We start from the raw sequence: 21,636 nt of genomic DNA on the forward strand, positions 1-21,636 counted from the left end.
AGTTCATTAAACCAAACATTACAGTTGTAAACAATAGTTAGTGTACACCAGCCCGCCGCCTGGAGTTCAAAAAGCGCTGGCGTGTTCCCATTATTAAAGCCACAACAGCAACAGCAAAAAATATTTGCAAAGCATTTTGGGCTTACAAAATAGAAAATGTGGTGAAAATATTTTGCTGGCCAATTTGAAAGGCGTGTTGATGAATGAAGACCACAAAAACCAAAGGAATGTGGCAATAACAAATAGTGTGCGAGAGCGAGACAGCAATGGGTACTTGCAACAAAAATCATTAAAAATGCATTCATCATGTAAATCGACACACAATGTGCCAATGCACTTTTTGAACTAACTGTAAATATATAAAACACATACCCAGCTGGTGAGCTGCCCTGGCTAAAGCTTTTGCCACTTGCCACTGTTGCATGAATATGTCGCTGCGGCGGCGTTGGCTGATGATGCGGCGATGATGTGGCCGAGACCGTTGGCGTACTCTTGGCCGAGCAGTTGCTGCCACCAGTTGTGGCAGCTGCCGCAGTGGCCACTTTACGCTTCGGCGACAGCTCCTGTGAATTCTCGCAGACATTCTCCATATTGACGACTTGCTCCAGCATATGTAACTTTAGCATATTTGTTGATTGATTGATTGATTGATTGATAGATTGACTGCTTGTTTAGCTTAACTCAGTTTGTTTTTTTTTGGTTTGATATTTTTGGTTTCGTATGTTTGGCTTGCAGCTTTTAGACTTTGCTTTTGTTTATCTGTTTCGTTTCAATTGCTTTTCAATTTTTAATTTTAGCTAGACGCACTTTTTTATGACAACTGCAGTGTGTGCTGCTTTTGTTAGAAAATAAAAATAAACATTTATTTTATGCACTTTGAAATTCAAAAAATGTAGCAGTTTGGCTTAAAATTGTGCAAAGCGTTTGTTGCATTTGTTTTTTATTTTTAGTGAAAATTTGTAGCAAGCACGCAATCAAATAAATAAAATTATAAATTGTTTTATACTATTTTTATTCTATTTTTAATGCATATTTGAAGCAATCAAATAAATAAATAAATGCATGTTTTTCATTTATTATAAATTTGTTTATATTATTTTTGTCATATTCTTAGAGCAAATTTAAACACAATCAATTTTCAAAACTTAGTTAATGATGAATTCACAAATACCTAATAAATATTTGTTATTATACATTTATTTAAAGTTAAATAAGATCAAAATCAATTAAAAATTCTTTAAAGCGTTTGTTGCATTTATTTTAAATTTGTTTCTATTATTTTTGTCATAATTTTAGTAAAAATTTGTAGCAAAATACGCAATCAACTCATTTATAAAACTTAGATAATGATTAATCCACAAATAAATATTTTTTTTATTTATTATAAATTTTGTTATATTATTTTTGTTATATTTTTAGTGAAAATTTGTAGCAAATACTCAATCAAGTTATTAAGACTTAAATAATGATAAATAAATATTTGTTTATATTATTTTTGTCATTTTTTTAATGAAAATTTTAATTTATAGTCAATTTCTTACTGCAACAGCACAAAATCAATTTTAACTATTTAAAAATTTAACAATAAAAGCTTCAATTATTTTATATCTCTTAGCTAAACCTGCTTAAGCTATTTTATAGACTTTAAGCCAAAGTTCTCTTGACAGCAATTCAATTTAATTGAATAATTCAAGCCGCACTTGGAACTTGTTGCTTAGCTGATTAATTCAAGTGCCTTGAAGCTGAAAGCCAATCAGGCTTTTAGTCAATTGGCCCAAAAAGCGAAGCCTAACCCTAAAAATTAATTTACTGCTTGCCACAAAAGGAAGCGACGACGCACACGCAAAAACAAATTCATGCATGCCACATGCCACTTAGACAAGTTGGTGGCATGCCACCACTCATCAGCACCTGGACGACGACAAAGTAGAAGAAAATGCGCTAAGCAGCTGCCTTCAGTCCAATGGCCCCAAAGGCAACAACATAAATCAACTTGGCGGCACTTGGACACGTGCCCAGGGGTTGAAACGCCGCCCCAGCCCCCAACCGCCCCTTATCATTCACAGGCTGACTTAAGCCAATTGTCAGTGAGGCAGGTTTGGATTTTGTGCCTCAAGTGCTTCATTTTCATATTTTCGAGAGAGCGTCACGCATTTTTCACGCGCTGGACACAAAGACGCGAGAATCTCTTAGGGGTAGCAACATTTACTGCTTAATATGCTACACTCGTTGAGTGATTTTCTTTGTTTTACGTTTTTTCTTTATATTTTTACGAGCTGTAAAGTCATAAAGTTGCCAAGTTATTAAAATTTTGAACTTAAAGCTGGAAGCACTGAGCAGTTCACCTGCAGTTAGTTGACCAGCAAACGAAAAATATAAATAAATTAAAAATTTAATTAAATAGCTGCCTGCATGCCAAATAAAAATTGATTGCGCAGTCATAAAAAATAAAAGCGCGAGCAATCAAAATTTCTTTTTGAATAAAAATCAAGCGCATAACTAAAGTTGGACGCAAACAAATTTGACATACACTTTGTTAAGCTTATGTGCATTTATATTAAAAATTATTATAAAACATAATTTTGCAGCTCTGCCGCCTTGAACCAAATCGCTAAGCCTCAAATGTCGCTAAATCGCAACAAACTTGGCTCAAAAAATTTAATTCAACTTGCGCCGCATTATGCGCAACGTTAGAAAATTGTTAGACAACTTCCGCTGCGAAATTATTTATTTATTTACGCATGCGAAAGTTAACAACAATAACAGGTGAGCGCACATAACACTCAATTTAGTTTGAATTACTTTTAATTAAATTACAGCCGCTTGCTAATAAAATGTTTATATATATGTATATAAATTGCAAGCCACAGCGCAGCGCAGAATAAAATCTAAAATTTATAACTTTGTGTGCTAGTTTTTTGTATTATATATATAATAATTTATTTAAATCAGGCGAATGAACGCCAACGTCGAAAACCTTATATGGAACTCTAACATATAAATGAAATACTATATGCAACAATTTATAGCTGCACTTAGTATGCTATACACTTGTTTCTACCACACAGTGGTGTGGTCAGAGGGGGTCGGGAGGGTTATCATTTTCTATTTTATAAAGTGTGGGTTGATTGCTCATAGAGCTAATTGTGTTTAAATGACGGCGAGCGTAGCAAACAAGTGAGTAAATCAGCGTGTGAGGCAAGCTAAACTAAATATTTTGATTGCTCGTGTAGGCATTTCAATTTAGAAAAATTCTGCGTACAGTGTTTAATATTAAATTGCGAAAAGTTATGGCAGCATAACAAATGAAAATTCAATTGGAACTAATTAAAAATATTTTTTTAATATTATGCAAACTATTTAAATCTGTATTTTATGCAATTTAAATAACAAAAGCAATTTGCATAATTTTAATTTATTTATTTTTTATTTACTTTAGCACTTTAACTACTCAAAAATATAATTTTATTATTATTCAAAGAATTTCAGTTTGCATTTTATTTAATTTAAATTTATGTATGTTTCTTTTTATTTATTTTTGTGCTTACTCCTTATTGGTTTTTATGTAACTGTCTAAATATAACATTCCATCAATTTTTTTTACTTTAGCCAGAACTCAAAAATATTATTTTTAATTAATATTTAAACTATTTCAGTTTGCATTTTATTTAATTTAAAATTTATGTAGCATTTTTTTAACAAATGCATCGAATAATTTTAATTTTTTGTATATTTGTGCATCATTTTATTTTAACTTTAAAACAATTTTAATTGACGTTTACTTTAGCCTTTGAATATGTTAAAAAAAATTAGTTTATAATTATTTACTACTTTAATTTAAAATATATGCAGCATTAACCATTAACTATAGGTCTTATAAATGCATAAAATATTATTGATTTTTGTTATATTTGTGCATATTTTTTTTTTAATTTTTAATTAACAATCTAATCTAATATTCAATCAATTTTGTTGTCTATTTACTTTGATAAACATCAAGTATCTTTTATTCAATAGACCATTGTTTAATAGATAAATATCATCCATCTTAAGCAGCTTTCAAGGCTGTTGCCTGACTGATAAGATAATGTATCAATAGCTAAATTATGCTGCCAGCAACAACAATAAAAAATATAAATTATAAAAAGATTACAAAACAGACAGCGCAAAGTGCAGGCAATTTATAACAATTGTTGTTGTAGCTGGTTATTTGTTGTTGTTTTTATAACAACAGCTGTTGCTTTAGCTTGTGACCAGATGCTAAGCAAACAAATTTTAAAGTAAACCGAATAGAAGAAATCGATGCCGACCCCAAAAAAAATGAGACAATTTTGTAAACAAAAATTTGTCAAGACGTAAATATTTAAACACGTGTAACAATTTAGAGAATAAAGTGTGTGGAGCAGAGAACGATATGCGGAAATAGCATAAAGCTGGCGGATATGGAAATGGCAGCAAGTTTATTTTACAACTTTGATAAGCGCGCTCCAAGCTGATAAGACAAACAAAAAGTTGCAACAGTTATTTATAGTTTGAATTTTTGGGTAATAAAGCTGAGTCAGTTTGGTAAGAAAGAGAACCTTAAATGCCGTTAACTGACGTATTTGACAACAAAAGGCAAACAGCTTGCGAAATCGAATCACACATATCATAAATTTAAGTTGCTGTTTAAAAAAGAGGGCTAAACAAATATTTAAGTATGTCACGCTGTTCGACACGCTTTTTGTTATTAGCTGGAAAAGTCTCAACTTTAATAACAAATTTCACAGCTGCCTAAAACTTTAGGTCAACACAACGCTTGACCTTCAATAAACCTCAGACTTGTAAATATTATAGCAAACATTACATTATTACTATTAGTTTTTCTTCTGTTGAAACATGAACGAACATTTCTCAGACATTTTTTTTTTTGGCACAGGTGTAAACAGCTCGTAAACAAATAACGCACAAATCTGAAAAACGAAGCCACCAACGCTGCTGCTGCGCTGCCAAAGGCAATTAAAGTAAACATGTGTAACACACACACACACACATAGAGCAGCGTGTGTGAGAAATATACGCTAGGCGAATATCAAAATAAATTCATTGGCTAAAGTAAGAACGGCAATATAAATGCACTGCAAAAAGTTTTGACAGCAGTTTGAAAGTTAAGCAAAACAGACAAAATTAAGTTGAATTTATGCAAAGTTTGTTGCCAACATGTGCAAATGTTTTAAAAGTAGAATATTTAGTATACATATATTAAAATTCTAAGTAATTTATTATTAAAATATAATTGGCATACTTTTCGCTCAGTGCTGCGCTCGTAGTAACTTTTATTATGTGCATTTTTATAGAAATTCAATTCAATTACAATTTAAGCAGAAATGCAAAATTTATGCAGAAAATATGTTATTTAAACTTTAGCATAAATGTATTAAAATTCATATGAAAAAATTTAATTTAATTTGCACAAAATGAAAATGCAAACTTGTAGTAAATATATTAAATTGCATTTTAATTTATTGTATGCGAATTTTTTTATTTAGTATGCACTTTAGTTAGCGCTTTTCGCTCAGTGCACAGCTCGTACAGTTGGTCGCCGTCGGTCAGACAATCTGTACAAAATACTCCACCCCTTATCCTCCACTACTGCTCACTAGCCTTTTCCCTATAGCTCCGTTACACACTCTCACCAAGGCAGCTGCTGTTTTGGCATTGGGCCAATGAACGCGCACGCCCCATAAATTAAACTCGCGTGTGTTTTGTCTGCTGTAGTTCTGCTGCTGCTGCTTCTTCTTCTTGTTGTTGGACTGGCGAAAGATAACGCGACAGAGCAAAACGCATTTGGCAAAACGGTAAATTTACAAAAAAAAAATAAAATGAGAAGGAGCAGCACGCACAAGAAGAAGCTGACAAAAAAAAAATTTAAAATCAATGCAGGCGAATGACACAGCAAAGCGCATAAGCATAGTCATCAACATCAGAGAGGGAGAGAGCGATTTACAGCCGCTCTGCCTCTGCCTCTGCCGCTCTCTTTCATAGCTTAAGCTTAAGCTGCGACGTCTGCATTTGAATCTGAAGCTTTTGTGGCTGCCGACTGCACTTCAACTTGAACTTTGTAGTGCCTTTGGCCTAAAGGTAATTGATAGTTATATCGACAAATTAGCTTTTACTTTAAATAAAAGCAACAAGCCAACAAGATATTTAAAAAATGCTTGTATGCAACAAAAATGCCAAATTTGGTGCTGCAGCTGCAACACAAAAAAAAACTTTGTACAATCAAAAAACAAACAACGCGTTAACATTTCATGTTCTGCAAACCCGTTTAAAAGAAATTCACGTGTGTTGCAAAAATATTTGCGCCGCCAGCAATGCATATTAATAACAACAAAATGTAAAAGCAGCAAAAAAAAAAAAAAGAGTCACCGTTTAAACGGCAAACGCAAAATAAAATGAAAAAAATTTGTGCGTAAAGCTTAATTTGCATATGTGCGAGATATACGGAAAAAGGAAATTCAAGTGCAGGCCGCAAAAAGAGAAGAGAAGAGCAGCAGCTGAACTGGAAAGAGAGTGGGGGGAACAAATCAGTTTGCTGAGGTTGATTGCCCGCTGGACGCAGTTAGCAAAGAGCAAGAGAGGAAGAGCGCGAGAGCGGGAACGCGCATATTTAAAAGCTTAGCTTGAGGATCAGCTGTGCGTGCTTGAACTTGAATAAACTTGTTGTGCTTTACGATAAGCGCTGTCAACTAAAAATAAAGCAAATCATATTCGGCAATAATTATAATAAATTTCGATTAAGCAATTAATATCAACAAAATAATTATAATATCAATTGATTGCTTTCAATAAATTTTGAAATTGCAGCGCTGAATATTTTGTTATGTGATATAACAAACATTTATTATATTAAACACATGTCATTTATTTATTAAAAATATGCCTATCATATTTCAATGCTAACCTGTTGCATTAACAAAACGCTAAGCCTAACAACTAAATCTATAAAAGATCGAAATCTATCAATAGGCAAGTCACATACAAAAAATATAAACAAATTTTTATTTGTATTGCAACGCTAAAGAAAAAATTTTTTATGCCGCCTGCAGTTTGCAGCGCAAAAGAAAGAAAGAGAGAGGAGACGACAAGAAAGACACTCAAAGCATAACAAGCAACAACAAAATGTCCAAAATGTTGCTTGACAATATTTGTGTATTTGTTATTCACACGCAAAATAAAATTTTATAATTTGATTATGCTTTTGTTTGCTTCCGCTTTTTTGTAACGTTTGGCATTTTGCACAATTATTTGATTTATAATTATTTGCGTCACTTTTACGTTTGTCAATTTCACTTCACAATGTAACACTTTCGTTTTATTTTGTTGTTTAATTATTGCTACAATTTCTACTATTTTCACTTGCAGAACGCAACGCGTGCCGGCAATTTACCGTTGGCATTTCGTGATCATCACTTTGCGCTTTGCTTTTGCGATAAGAATTTTAGCACAAAAGCACACGAAGCAAGAAGTATTTATTATTTTTTGGTGCTTTTTACCTCATTTTTGGGCTTGCACACACACTTGTTAAACATTAGTTGTTTATAATTTATGTTTGAGAAATTTTTTTGAATGTTAACAATTCGTTCAACGAATTTTTTACTGGTTTTTAGTAGTTGCTGCTGCGTTTGCTGCTCGCTTGCAACTGTTGCTGCTGCTGCTTCTAATTTGCAAATTGTGTGCTGAAGTTGCACGAAGTGAGCAGCAAAAAAAATATAACACGCATGTTGAACGAAACACGACGACGACCACTACTAACTACGAGAATACGAAAAAGAACTTTTCAAACGTTTGGTTTTTGATGACAAGCGACGACGACGCGCACCGCCCACACGAGTCGATTGTCAAAACGAAACTGAAAACCCCAATTGGACTGCCCCAACCTGCGAGAAGCAGCGCACGAAGCTCAGATTTCACAATCCACAAACAAAACAAGTGGTGTGAATTAAAGTTGGCGTAACACAACTTTCATATACACTTTGACTAGCAAATGCATATATAAATACACATAATTAAACGCATTTATTATATATTCATTCGTGCTGATATTTTTAGTAACAGTTGCGAACACAACAGCGCTTATGCTTAATTAATTTACTATTTCTTTGCTTGAAGTTGTTTACTTGCGCATCACTTGATGCTCCCCTCTTACTTTTTTTATACAAAACGTTAAAGTGTATACAAATGTGTGTGAGCGCGAGAGCATGAAAGAGCGCGCGCGCGCCAAGACTGCACAGACTTGAGAGCGCCGCTCTCTCAACTGGAATGCTTTGCTATTGCTGTATGATTGTGTGTGTGTGTGTGCAAATGCAGTTGTTGCTCTGCCTGTTTATGTGTGTGCGTGAGAGTGTGGGTGTTTTGTTGCTTGAGCGCATGGGGGCGCATTCTTGTTTATTTACATTTTACATTTATTTACATTATAAATGCAAGCGATTATTGTTTGTCGCCGCCGCCGCCGCCGCCGCCACTGCTGCGTTCTTGCGTGCAGTTTAAGCAAATACAGTTAGCTAAAGCAAATATATTTCCGTAACAGAGTCAGTTACACATGCCGGCAAAAAGCTTTAAACGCATGCCGCGCATTTAATTTACATAGCATGCAGTGCTATTTGCATAGCAATCCCCCCCCAGTCCAAAAATATTTTTTGAACTTTTACCCTCCCTAAAAGTATGCAGAGTGTCGCTTGTCGTTTATTGTCAAGATAACACACAAAATAAAGTTTTAACGACCGGCGTGTGTGGGTCACTCATACTAACGTAACTGTTAATGCTAAGTAGCGGAACGTTAAGCGTATGTGTTTTTGATATTTGAGCGCTCAGAGCGCTTAACAAAGTAAACTCTCCGCTCGCTTGCAATGAAAACATAAACAGTTGCAATTACACTGCGCTACAAAGTAAAGGCAAAAGTGCTTAAAAGCAAATAAATTAAATTAAAAAAAAGAAATTATTAATATAAGATATTAAAGCAACAGCTTTTGATTTATCAAAACACTTGCTGTAGAGTGTATAAGCTATTATTGTTGAATATATAAACATAATTAAATTTATATATTCTAAATTTAAGCCACAGCTTTAGATTTTTCAAACTCACGCTGTAGTGTGTAAATACAGCACAAGCTCCACCACGCGCAAGCTCTGTGGATGCTATTGTCGGCATTTGCCGTTGACTTAGCAAGAGAGCGAGTGCGCTTGTGGATGTTGGAATGCTGGAAATGAGAGCGAGAGCGAGCGCGAGCGTCGCAGCAGCTGCGACGGCGTTGTGGCTATGCTTTGCTGTTTTATCAACAGCTTGAGCAATTGTTGTTGGTCACATACAAAGCTGCGCTGCTCTTGTTGTTGTTGTTGTTGATAAAGCAAGTGGCAGTTTGGGAGTTTATAGCTGATAAGCGTGTAAGAGAGTGAGAGCGCAAGAGAGTGAGAGAGCGCGCGCAGCTGTATTTATGATAAAACGAGGGGGCGTTGCATGCAAACAACTGTTGCTTGCATTAGAATAACAAATAATTAGAGTTGTAAGCAAATAGCTTTGTCCTAAATTAGAACAAGCGGCTAATATCAAATGAATAGCATTTTCTATTGCTGGCTCACCTGATCTGTGCCAGCTTGGACTCATCATAGCTCTCCAGGCGCTGATACTGCAGCTGGCGATTGGGCAAAGTGCCATGACTGCCATTTACACCCGCCGAATGCCTGCGATAATCTGTAAAACTTTCGCTTTTACGCAGCCCTGGTATTTTGCCGGAACTGTTGCGCCAATATTTGATCATGCGATGCAGCGCAGTCGGCGATGCTGTACCGTTAGTTAGCATTAGCGAGTTTTCAACCCCAAGCTGTGGATGATCCACCAAAGTTCTATACGAACTCATTTCGAACTTGCGCGTTTCGTTTAAAAAATTCTCGTTTGCTGCTGCTCGAGCTGCAGCTTTGTACTAAACTTGCTACTAAATGTAAACGCACTCCAGACCTCAAATCCCAACGAGAGTGGTCAGCACTATCTTCAATGCTCGATTCCGATTCCGAGTCGAGTCGAGAGTCGTTCGCTTTCGTCTTTTCTTCTGCGCAGTTTTATTTTCAATATTTTTTTCTTCAGTTTTCATATAGCTTATATACATTTATTTACTTGCCATTTGCATTTATTGCATTTTGACTTGCTCTGCGCTTTTTGTCGATAAAATTACGAGTGCATGCGTTGGAATATATTTTTACTATATAGTATTATTCTGTTTAGTCAGCAAAGTGCATTTGATTTTACCATATACACATATATACAAAATTATTGTATACGAGTTCATTTAACCCTTGCATGCAATTGAGATAAATTTGTCTGGATTAAATTGTTTAAAATTTAAATAGAGTTAAACTGCTCGTTTTAAGTCAAACATTTTGACAACTTGAGAAGTTTTATAAATTTTTTGAGGCATAAAAAATTGAAAATATTGAGAAATTCTAATTCAGAAAAATTTCAAAAGCTAATATTATTCTATACTAAAATTCTGCATACCATTTTTTTTTGTTTGCCAAAAATTAATAAAATAGGTTAAAAAAAAAAAAAGATGCTTTGTCAATTTGGCAATATTTAAAAAAAAAAATACCAAAAAATATGTTACCAAAAATATATAAAAAAAATAATATTATTCATCGCTTAAATATTGTATACAATTTTTTTATATTGTTGCCAATGTAAGTATTTTATATTCAAAATATTGTATGCAGGCTTTAAATTTAAATTAAAAAAATTATTAAAATAAACTTTTTGACGTAAATTAAAAAAAAATTCGCTTTGAATTGAAAAGTAAAGCAAAGTTTTGTACTATAAATGCTAAAAATATTTGCAATATAATTTCAAAAATTATTATTAACTGCTACATTAAATTAACAATAAATTAAGCTACTAAATATGCAATGACTTAAAATCTTCAGGCTAAGATCTTATGCTTAAAAAATAATGTTGACCACCTCTGCACATTAAGCGTTAACCGTTATATGCAACGGCATCATCAATCAGCAACAGTTGCTAATCAATCAATTTAACGTTTATATAAGCATAAAGCCATATCGCCGCTTGAACTCAATACGAACCAACCCCTGAACCACCCACCCACGCAATTGTGGTCGCATTGAAGGTCGCAGCAGCAGCAGCAGCAGCAGCAGCAGCAGCAGCAGCAGCTAAAAGCGCTAACTTTGATTTCTCAATAGTTTTTGTTGTGGTTCTAACAATTTGATTTTGATTTTCGTTACGCTGACGCAAATGCTTTAATGACTTTTGCGTGGGCGCTTTGGGGTCACTTGAGTAGGCAAGTTGCAAAAACAATGCAATATAGCATAAGAGTCTCTCTGCTTAGTTATAAGTGCTGCATGTTGTAACTGAAAGTCCGTCAAGCTGCGTTCGCTTAGTTTATGGCCGCTTAGCTCATAACATTGCAGTTTAACTTCTCTCGCATAATGGGCGCAGACTTAGAGGCGTCGTTTATGGACCTGATAACATTGGATGCTGTGGTAATGGGCTACAGCTTCTGCTGCTGCTTCTTCTTCTTATTCTTTGAGGGTTGTAGTTTCGCTTTAATTGTGGCTAGCGCAGCTAACGAAGTGAAATATTGCAAAAAAGGCTGCACGTTTTTTCTATTAATAAAATTTTATTGTTAACATACTAATAAAGAAAATATTTAATGCGTTTCTTTAAAGCTTTTCATGGTAAAATATTTTTTAAAATTGTGCAGTAGCTTAAATTCTGTAATTCAAACATATCATAACTAAATTACCTACTACAAAAAAATATTTTTAAAATTGATTAAAAATTTAAAACTAAAAAAAGTTTTCTGCAGACTAAGAAACTTATCATTTAAATAGTTTTGTGCTTTTAGAAACAAAAATAACACATGTACATTTTTTAGGCTTTTAAATCTCACAAGTTAGTTAAAATATTTTATAATTTTATTGTAAGCATAGAAAGAAATTGCAAATATTTAAGCATCTAATTTTTGATAAAAACAAAATAAAATTATGCCAATCTTAGCCTTAAAGAAATTTTTATCATTTTATAAATAGTTTTGTTTATAAAATATTTTTTAAAAGCGCAAGTAGTAATAAATTATATGAAATTAAGGCGCTTTAATTTAAATTATATATTGACTAAAAACGTATTTGCTCAATTTTCTAGTTAAATAAAAAGTAGGTTTTTTTTTGCAAGAAAATGCATGTATTTGAATTTGATCAATAAATAAATAAAGTACTCAATTTGATTTTTAAATTTTAATTCTAAAAAACGTTTCAAGCTTCAAGAAAATATGTCACACATTTAATACATTTTTTTGTACTTAAATTTCAATTTAAAATTAAATTAAATTTTTAATGCAATCATTTTTTTTTTTTTGAGTACTCAATTTTTTTATTATTTAAATTTTTTTAATTCTAAAAAAGGTTTTAAGCCTCAAGAAAATGAAGCATACATTTAATAAATTCATTTGTGTATTTAAATTTCATTAATAAATACATTTTATTAATGAGTACTCAATTTATTTATTCTTTAACATTTTAATTCTAAAAAAGTTTTAGGTAGCAAGAAAATGTAACACACTTTTAATAAAAATTATTTTTGCATTTAAATTAAATTAATAGATCAATAGAAAATATCTCAATTTCTTTTACTCAATTTATCAAGTGCTCTAAATTTTAAAAAGGATTTTTAGCTTTTAAAAATGTTTATAAATTTTATAAATTATTATGCATTTAAATTTTATTGCTTCTTTTTTATTAATTGATCTTAATTTATCAATTGATTTAAATACTAAACAATATTTAAAGCTTTCAATATGTATTAAAAATTTTATAAATAATAATGCATTTAAATTGCATATAAAAATTTGCCTTAGCAGCGGAAATAGTTTAACATGCAGCCAATGCGTAATTCAAAATGCAAATGTGTGGACCCCCCCCACCGGTTTTTTTTCTCTCTTTGCACTTATCATATGTAAATGCCACACGTTAATCGAATATATGTATATGCAGCGCCAATATATAAATCAGATAAATCAAACATGGTAAACAAATCACCGCTGATAAGGCGAAGAGAAAAACTTGAATGAAATCGAAACAAAAAGCGATATCGCTTGGCTAGCAATCAAATGTCAAAATAAAATCGCTACTGTAACGCCTAAGCGAGAAAGCTAAGCAAGATTTATACGGATCTAGCAAGTCATTCAGCTCCCAGCGCCAGCTCCACACACACAACACGCTTTGTAAATGCCAAAATGTTGTTGTTTGTGGCATAAATTACATAAAGCGGAAAATCCTCATCTCTCTTGATTGCTGCCACAAAGCGACTTGCTACAAATGAGCTCAAATGCGGTGGGGTGGGTGTTGGTGTGGTGCTTGCATCATTGTTGGGCTCTGTGCTGACCACCCACACCTCGATCATCTTTCCACTCGCAACATAATCAATGAGCGAGCTGAGCTGAGCGACTGAGCGAGAGCGAGCTAACGCGATTTGAGTGAAGTCGACTGCTTGGGCAAGACGTAATGCAGACACACTGCGGCAAGCGAAACTTCAGCAATCTAACATCTACTGGACGACTCCGCCCCCTCCCCAGCTCCCAGTCGCGAGTTATGCGTAGCCAGCGCGCGTCCGCGCGTCCGCAACGCCAGTCCCTGTCTGCCTGCCCACATGCATTATCGACGCTGCTGCCACAAAGACCGTGCCGACCGTTGCGTTACGTAATTGACATTTCATTAGCAGAGCCAACAAACATTATCAACTTACAATTGTAAGTGCAGCATAACTTCAACATTGAATAGCCAAAAAGTAAAAGCAATACAAACGCAATGCGTTTAGCTAGAAAATTTTGCAATTAATTAATAATAATTGAACTACATTTGTATTAATGCAATAAAAGTTAAGTTTGTATTAATTGCAAGCAATACTAAAATAATAATAAAATTATTAAAATTGTTATGCAATTGGTTAAATTATTTTATTATTTTTTTAATATTTAATTGCACTACATAAAAACATTAGTTATATTATAATAATTAATAAATTTATTTAAAAATAAATAAAATATTTATATATTATTTTTATTTTATATATATATATATTAGTTTAGGTATAAAATAAATAAATAATTTATAAATTGTGCAACCTCTATGAATTTTAATTTATTTATGATCTAGATTTTGTACATTAAAAGATTCAGAAATTGACTTTTGAAATTTAGTCTCATATCGGAACAATATTCAAGGTTTTGTTATTAAATATCTTGCTAAACTCAAAATCTTAAAAACTTAAACTACCCATAAAATTTGCCTACTCGACAGATCTAAAACTTCATTTAGACGCTTCAACAAATTTTAATTTGAACACCAAGTGTAATTTACTATAATTTATTCTTTAAATATTCAAATAAAATTTGAACCAACAATAACAATAAATCAGTTGCAACTAGACCCAAAATTCTTTTTATAATTGGCTTCAATCCTTTCATAAGCCCATCAAATTAAATTCGCTGATTGCAGCAGACCCAAATTTTAATGTTGCAAATAATAAAGTCATAAAGATCATAGCCGAGCTATAACATAAAACAAATGTAAGCGCATGGAGAGACACAAGACGACAGACGCACTGGTGGGCGCAAAGTTATAAGCCGCGGGCAGTTTGAGATGTGAAGCGCAACTGAGCCAAAATCCGAGCCGGACTAGCGATGACGACACTTGGGGCAGGAATGTGAAAAGGAAAGCGTAAAAATTAAATTTAAGCTGATTTGAGATTTATGAGCACAGCGCGCAGCGCTCAGCAAGGAGCGAGAGCAAGGATTAGACTTGGGCTGACAAGTGTCAGAGAGTTTGGGGCGTCGTCGTCCTTGCTGTCTAATTTGTGGCACGTACTGTTTGTCGCGCTTGCTGTCTCTTCTCTTTTTTGCATTGCACGCAGTTTCTCATTTCTCAAGCTGTTTTTTAAATTTTTAATAAACCTTGTCAGCAAAAAGAAAAAACTTGCGCTGGCTAGCAAAAAAATTGTATTTAAGAGGAAAACTGCGCGTGCCAATTCTGGCCAAGCTTTATGGCCGAATATTGGCCTAAGAAGGCAATATTAAAAAGCAAAGACATATACTTCAAAGTCAAATATTTTATTTTTGTGCTGGACTTTAATGCATTAATTTATATGCCGGCTATAACTTTAGCGCTGCCAAAGCCAAAAGTCACGAAACACTTGTGGGCAATTAGCAGGCGAGGTCAAAAGGTGCTGAGCATGTCGATACTAAGCAATAGGCTCACAGCTGTGGCACCTAGACAAATGCCAAAGCGACGAACGATTAAAGCGAAGCCCTAAGACCCAAAGCGACACTAAGATAAAAACTCACAGGGATCTAAAAAAATGATAAAAAAGCAAAACAATAGCATGTGTTAATACAAAATTAAGCTATCTAACAGTTGATCACCTAAAAAGAGCAGCAGCAAATGAAGTAAAAGTTATATATTACTATCTGCTGATATTAGATTAATAATATGCCGCCAAGTTATGTGTTCAGCTGCGATTTTATTAAAGTTGTTTTTCTAATCAAAAGGATTTAAAAAACATAAGAACTACACTGCATAAGAAATTTTTCATTCAAGAATTACTGCATTATAAAATAATTAACCTCTTTGTTTTATTATTTTATTTTAAACATTTTTAGTACGTAATTTGTTTGCATTTTATTTAATTTAAAAGCCAATATATACTAAAAAGGTTATATAGTAAAATCTGAGACGAACTCGAAGCTAATTTTTATTACATTTTAATTTCTTTTCAAAAGAGTAGAATAATACGTAATAAATAAAAAATAATAAAAGAAAAGTTAGAATTAAAATTAAAATAAAATTTAGCTTTAGCTGAAGTCAAACTTTAGCTAAATATACAGCAAGTATAAGAGCTACGGACTCTCTGTGCGTAGCCGTCAACACTCCCAGCCCTAGTTGCTGCTTCACCCTAGGGATACTACTACTTACTCTTCTTCTTGCTCTACTGTTTGCATTTGACTTTGGAATATTTGACCTGAGGCTGTGTTTTGGGTTAACTTGCTTAATAACTAGACAGGTAGACAGGCTGCCTTTGTTGCCTTTTCAATGGCTGTTAACTAAATCAAATTTATAGTTGGTTGAGCTGCCTTAGTAACTTGGCTAAGTCAATTAGTTTGCCAAGTTTGTTGTTGTTGCGCATAGCTAATCGATTAGCTAAGTGGCTCAAAGTTTATAGACACGTGTCCTGTGTCCTTAAAGGTTAGGCGCTTCATTTTTTTAACTAAATGTTACAGCTGCTAGTTGAGCAATTAAATGAATTGAGTGTGAATGTTGGATAAGCAGCTGGCGCTAAAGTTTTTTTTAGGGGCGCATTAAAAATTGTCAAACGGTTTCAACGCCTACGCCGCAGGACTCAAGGACCCTGCGCTTATCTTGCTCAAGCATCTCAAGCAAATGTTGCGTAACTAAGTGCGTCCCTCTCTTTTGCTCTCTTGTGCCTTTTGCGGTGAGATTTTTAATTGTCTGTGCGTCCTTCCTGTTGCTTAATTGAGCTGTTGCACCCATGTGTGCCACGTGCCACATTTTTGACACATTATCATATTATCATACATTTGTTTGTCCTCTAGAATTGCTTCTAAGCAATTGAAGCGTGTTGAAAGCCACACAATTGAGTTATGAGTTGCTTAAATGAGTTTACTTCCTTTTTATTTTTTTTTATTTATTGTCTGCCCAAACAGGAAGCTGACTCACTTTAGCTGGAAATTAAAGTTGCGATAAGGCAAAACAAATTTGTTTTTGTCTTATTTGTAAATAATAATTTGGTGCCAGCGTGTTTTTAATTATTTTTGGCTGCTTTTTATTGCTATAGATAATAATCGGAAGAGCTCTATTTGCTCTAAATTTTATATGAAAAGTATTTGATAAAATTTATAAATTTTCGTTACTTTTGTTGCCTTTTCTTGCAATAAATAAAATTTTAAGAGCCCTATTTTATCTAATTTCTATATAAAAAGTATTTGCTAACACTGTTAAATATTTTAAATAAATAAATATTTTGTAACTCATTTTCTTTCATTTTCATCATTTTTGTTGCTTTTTATTGCTATAAATAAATTTTTAAGGCATCTATGTAGCCTAAATTCTATATAAAATGTATTTGCTTCTAGCAATAAATAATTCTAAAATATAAAAAAAAATTATTTTCATAAATTTGATTAATTTTCATTCTTTTTGTTGCTTTTTGCTGCTGTAAATAAAATTTTAGATCAACTATTTGGCTTAATTTTTATATAACAAGTATTTGCTTCTACCAATACATTTTCTAAAATATAAAAAAAATTATTTTATTAATTTTCATTGTTTTGGTTACTTTCTTTTGATATAGTTTAGATTTTAGCAAAATTATTTTGCCTAATTTCTATATGTAAAGTATTTACTTTTACCAAAAACAATTATTAAATATTAAAAGAAAATTTTTTAAATTAATTTTCATAATTTTCATTATTTTTGTTGCCCAATCTTGCTGTAGAAAAAATGTTTATACGCCTATTTTGTCTTATTTGTATATAAAAGTATTTGCTTATACTCATAAACAAATTTAAAATATGAAAAAAATATTTTTTAAATTAATTTTTGTAATTTGCTGCTATAGAAACAATTTCAATGCTTAAATTTCATATAAAAATATTTGCTAGCGCTAAACAAACTATAAAATAAATTTTTTTTCAAATTAATATTGCTTTTTTATATATATTATTTAATTTTTAAAATTGCTGCAATCAATTAAATTGTAATGCAGCTTTAATTTCATTTTATTTAGAGCTTAGCATTGACAGCAATTTCAAAAGTTGTCAATTTTATTTACAAAGCCCTTTGAATTTAGTTTCAAAAAGTCATTTAAGGCATAAAATGTTCAGCAACAATAAGTACTTAAAGTTTAATAAGCTTAGTCATGGAAATTGTGGCACTTACCAAATAAAAATCAATTTCATATTGAGGCAAAGTTTGTGGCGGTGGCCGTGAAAATGTTTGTTGACCAAAAACTGAAAATAAAATCAATAAAAAATGCCTTAATAGGCAGCGGCGTGCACAAACAAAGAAGCGGCAAGGCCTTTATTATTCTTCTTTTTTGTGTTGTGGCTGCAATGACAAGCAATTTGCGCTAAAACGTGCAATTAACTGAGGCAGCTGTCAAGTGAATGCAAAAGGTAGTTCAAAGGCAGAGGCCGTAGGGTAAGGCTGTGCGGGGGGTGGGGGCGGTTGAGCATCTGGAATTGTCATTGCAAGCTGTGGCCAATGCCTTGTAAGCGGAACTATTTCTATGCCGTCTACCGCTCTCGCCCTCTTCTGTCTCTGTCTGTTATTTTCCGCTTTTTTTTTTTGCTTATTCTTCTAGTTGGCTTGGCTCTGACATTTGCAGCACACACACGACCCCAAAAACTACTGAATGACTGCCCCTGCCCCTCTCTCTGAATAGTTGAATGGCCTGAATGGAAAACACATTTCAGCTTTGGCTCCCATTGTCACGTTGCTGACTTTTTCAGCATTCGATGCCAATTTCTACACGTTGGTCAATATGCAATTGAAATTTACAGCCCCGTGCCCAGTGTGAGTTGACAGTAAATTACACTGAACAGCATGTGATTAAATATCGAAGAATAATTGAATTAAATTTTTAAATTGCTTAAGCGCATGAAATATATTTGGCTTGCTACGAAAACTAATTTAATTATTTGCTTAAAAAAATATGCAAGCAGTTTTTTATATTATTTAGAGCATAAAAATTATATGTATTTAAAAAAACTAAAACCTTCTTTAAAAAAAATAATATTTAATATTTTATTTCATAGATTCTTTTATACAATAATTTGCTTTTAATTTTAGTGTGTAAATAATACAAATTAAAAATAATATATGTATATATGTTCTTTGAAAATGAATAACATGCTAGATATGTAATAAATATTTTATATACTTGGATTTGGGCAAACAAATAATCTTCCAAAAGATTCTATAAAAGTTAAGAAAATTTTATAGAATTTTAAAAATGTCTTAAGCATGCTTAAGAACATAAAATATATTTGTATTCTTACTGGCTGTTCTTTTGAAATATAATTATATTTGAAAATTGTGAAATTGAAAATTTAATAACCAAAAAATAAAAATAGGAAAAAATTTAGTAAAAATAAAATTATTCTGCATTTAGAAAAAATATCTCATTTTTTTTGTAATAAAAAATTAATATAAAAATTAATGAAACGAAGAAAACATATTTAATTTTTTAAATAAAAGATTAGTAAAAGATGAGATATTTTTTCTAATTTAGTATCAATTTTTTATTTAAAAAAATAGATATTTTTTCTAATTTCCTTTATTAATTTTTTATTTAAAAAAATTAGATATTTTTTTTGTTGCAACATAAACATAAAATTATTTTATTACTGCATTTTTTATATTTTTTGTGAGCAACTTTTGTTATTTAATTTTTGCATGTACTTTTAAATTTTATCACTTTGTGATGCTTGCTTTTGTAGCGTAGTGTTAACCAAACGTTTGTAGTTTGATTTTAAATGTCTAAGCAGCTGTCTTAGGCTTTCTCTATTGCTCTCTCGCTCTAAATAAATATCATAAATTGTCACGTGTAGTCATGCCAATCAATAAATACGTAGGCATGTGATTCAGACAGTCAAAGCTGTGATATAACTTAAATATAGCTACTAGTATGTGGAACAAACCCAAAAACCTTTTTTTTTTTATATTTTTTGGGGCAATATAAAGTTTGCTGCGTTATTAATACTTCATCATCAAAGTTTTGTGCGCAAAGTTGACTACAAGTTGTTTACTGGTAAGCAGTGAAAGACAGACAGACAGACAGCCAGACAGTCAGACAATTTTCCATTGTAGCTGCTGCTGCTGCTTGGGTGAGAAAACAATTCAATTTCCGTGGAAAAGCAGCAAACTAAATACGAGAGCGAGACAACATAACTGTAAATGTTAGTCAAAGGATGCGCGTATATTTATATGAGCCAGTGTAACTGTGTGTGGTTGACCCAAATCCCAAACTGACGACAATGCTCATAAAAAAAAGCAGAGCAAATAGCAAAAGCTGCTCCCAACCCTCCCCCTCTTATTCTTTTTGACCCCAGCATGTCTCTAGCGCTGTCTCGACTTTCTCACTCATAAATAAAACAAACTGGCGCCAAAATGACGCAACGCACAAACTGTGACTCCAGCCCCACCCACAGCAGCCACAGCCCCCACTCTTAACCGCCCTTAAAGCCAAACTATTTGTTATTCATTGGCTTCTCTCTGGTTTTCTAGTTCTGCTTGCGCAACTTCTTTTCTTATCGATTTTCTCGCTTTGTTGGCTGCCACCAGTTGCTGCCACATTACAACAATTGCATGAAAGTTGCATTGTCAATTGTTGCAGCTTCAGCTGTTTCCCTTCTTAGCTCATTGTCTGACTGAAAGTTGAGAGCGCCCACAGTTTGAGAAGTTTATAGAAGTTTAGACAGCTAAGTTAATAGTATGGCTTTAAATATTAATTTTTAAAGCAGCAATTTAATTACTAGACAAGCGTTAAATACAAAATTTAAATAAATGCAGTGAAATTGAAAATGTTAAGTAAATTGTAAAACAACATAAATGCATTTTGAATATGCAAACTAAATATGCAGCCTCGTTTAACAAAAATATAGTATGCAAATATAATAAAATTTAGCTTGCTAAAGTTAATGAATAAAATTATTACAATGAATTGAATAATTACGCTGTAAGCATCAAATTTAATTAAATTAAAATTGCATTAAATTTAATAAAAATGTTAAGTAATTTGTATATTCAATTTAAACAAACTGAGAGTATTTGTATGTTAAAAATTTCTTAGCACAAATGTGTAAAAAAAATTAAAAATAAAAAGTAAATTGTAAAAGAAACTAAAGCTTTAGTTGCTGCTGTAGTTAATAAATGAAAGATTATTTAGGCAATATATATACATATATAATATGAGATACCAAAAAATATTAAATAAACAAATATATGTAGATAAAATTAGTAGAAAGATATTAGCAATTTAATTTAATATTTAATAAACAATTTAAAGTAAATCTGAAGCTCTAATTGCTAAAGTTAATAAATGAAAGCCTAATTTTTATCTAAAGAATGCCAACTAAAATTAAATTTGCATGTAAAATTAGTAGAAAGAAATAAGCAATTTAATTTAATATTTATTAAACAATTTAAAGTAAATCTAATGCTAAGATCTAAGAATACATATTAGAATACTTAGGGCATTTAATTCTAATCTAAGATATACCAAATAAAATTAAATTAACAAATAAAAAATATAAAATTTTATAAAAAAAATTAGCAATTTAAATATATAATAAATAATTTAAAGTAAATCTAAAGCGTTAGTTGCATATAATATATTTTATATATTTTAGAATATTTAGGCAATTGAATTTTTATCTCAGAGATACCAAATAAAATGAAATTAACAAATATAATATAAATTATGTATATATATACATATGTGTATGAAAAATTAGTAGAACGAAATTAGCAAAAAATTAAAGTAAATCTAAAGCTTTAGTTGCTGAAATTAGTAAATGA

The 21,636-nt window shown here is 32.0% G+C and overlaps 1 protein-coding gene across 2 annotated transcripts in view; it reads right to left on the reverse strand.

The window, feature by feature from the left end:
- The window catches only part of LOC108607550 (rap1 GTPase-activating protein 1), a 91,930-nt gene extending 82,237 nt beyond the window's left edge, over positions 1-9,693 (reverse strand). The window contains exon 1 of one of the 2 annotated variants that reach the window (XM_017998440.2): positions 9,619-9,693. Coding sequence is in view for 1 of the 2 variants with exons in the window: in XM_017998438.2 (XP_017853927.1) it covers positions 373-626 (254 nt within the window). In the remaining variant the exon portion in view is untranslated. Of the gene's footprint in view, positions 1-372; positions 816-9,618 lie in introns of those variants that run through there. The other variant, XM_017998438.2, reaches the window with a different exon arrangement.
- Between the last annotated feature and the right edge of the window lie 11,943 nt (positions 9,694-21,636).

The sequence above is a fragment of the Drosophila busckii genome, chromosome 2L, assembly GCF_011750605.1.
Source record: "Drosophila busckii strain San Diego stock center, stock number 13000-0081.31 chromosome 2L, ASM1175060v1, whole genome shotgun sequence".
Lineage (NCBI taxonomy): Eukaryota > Metazoa > Arthropoda > Insecta > Diptera > Drosophilidae > Drosophila > Drosophila busckii.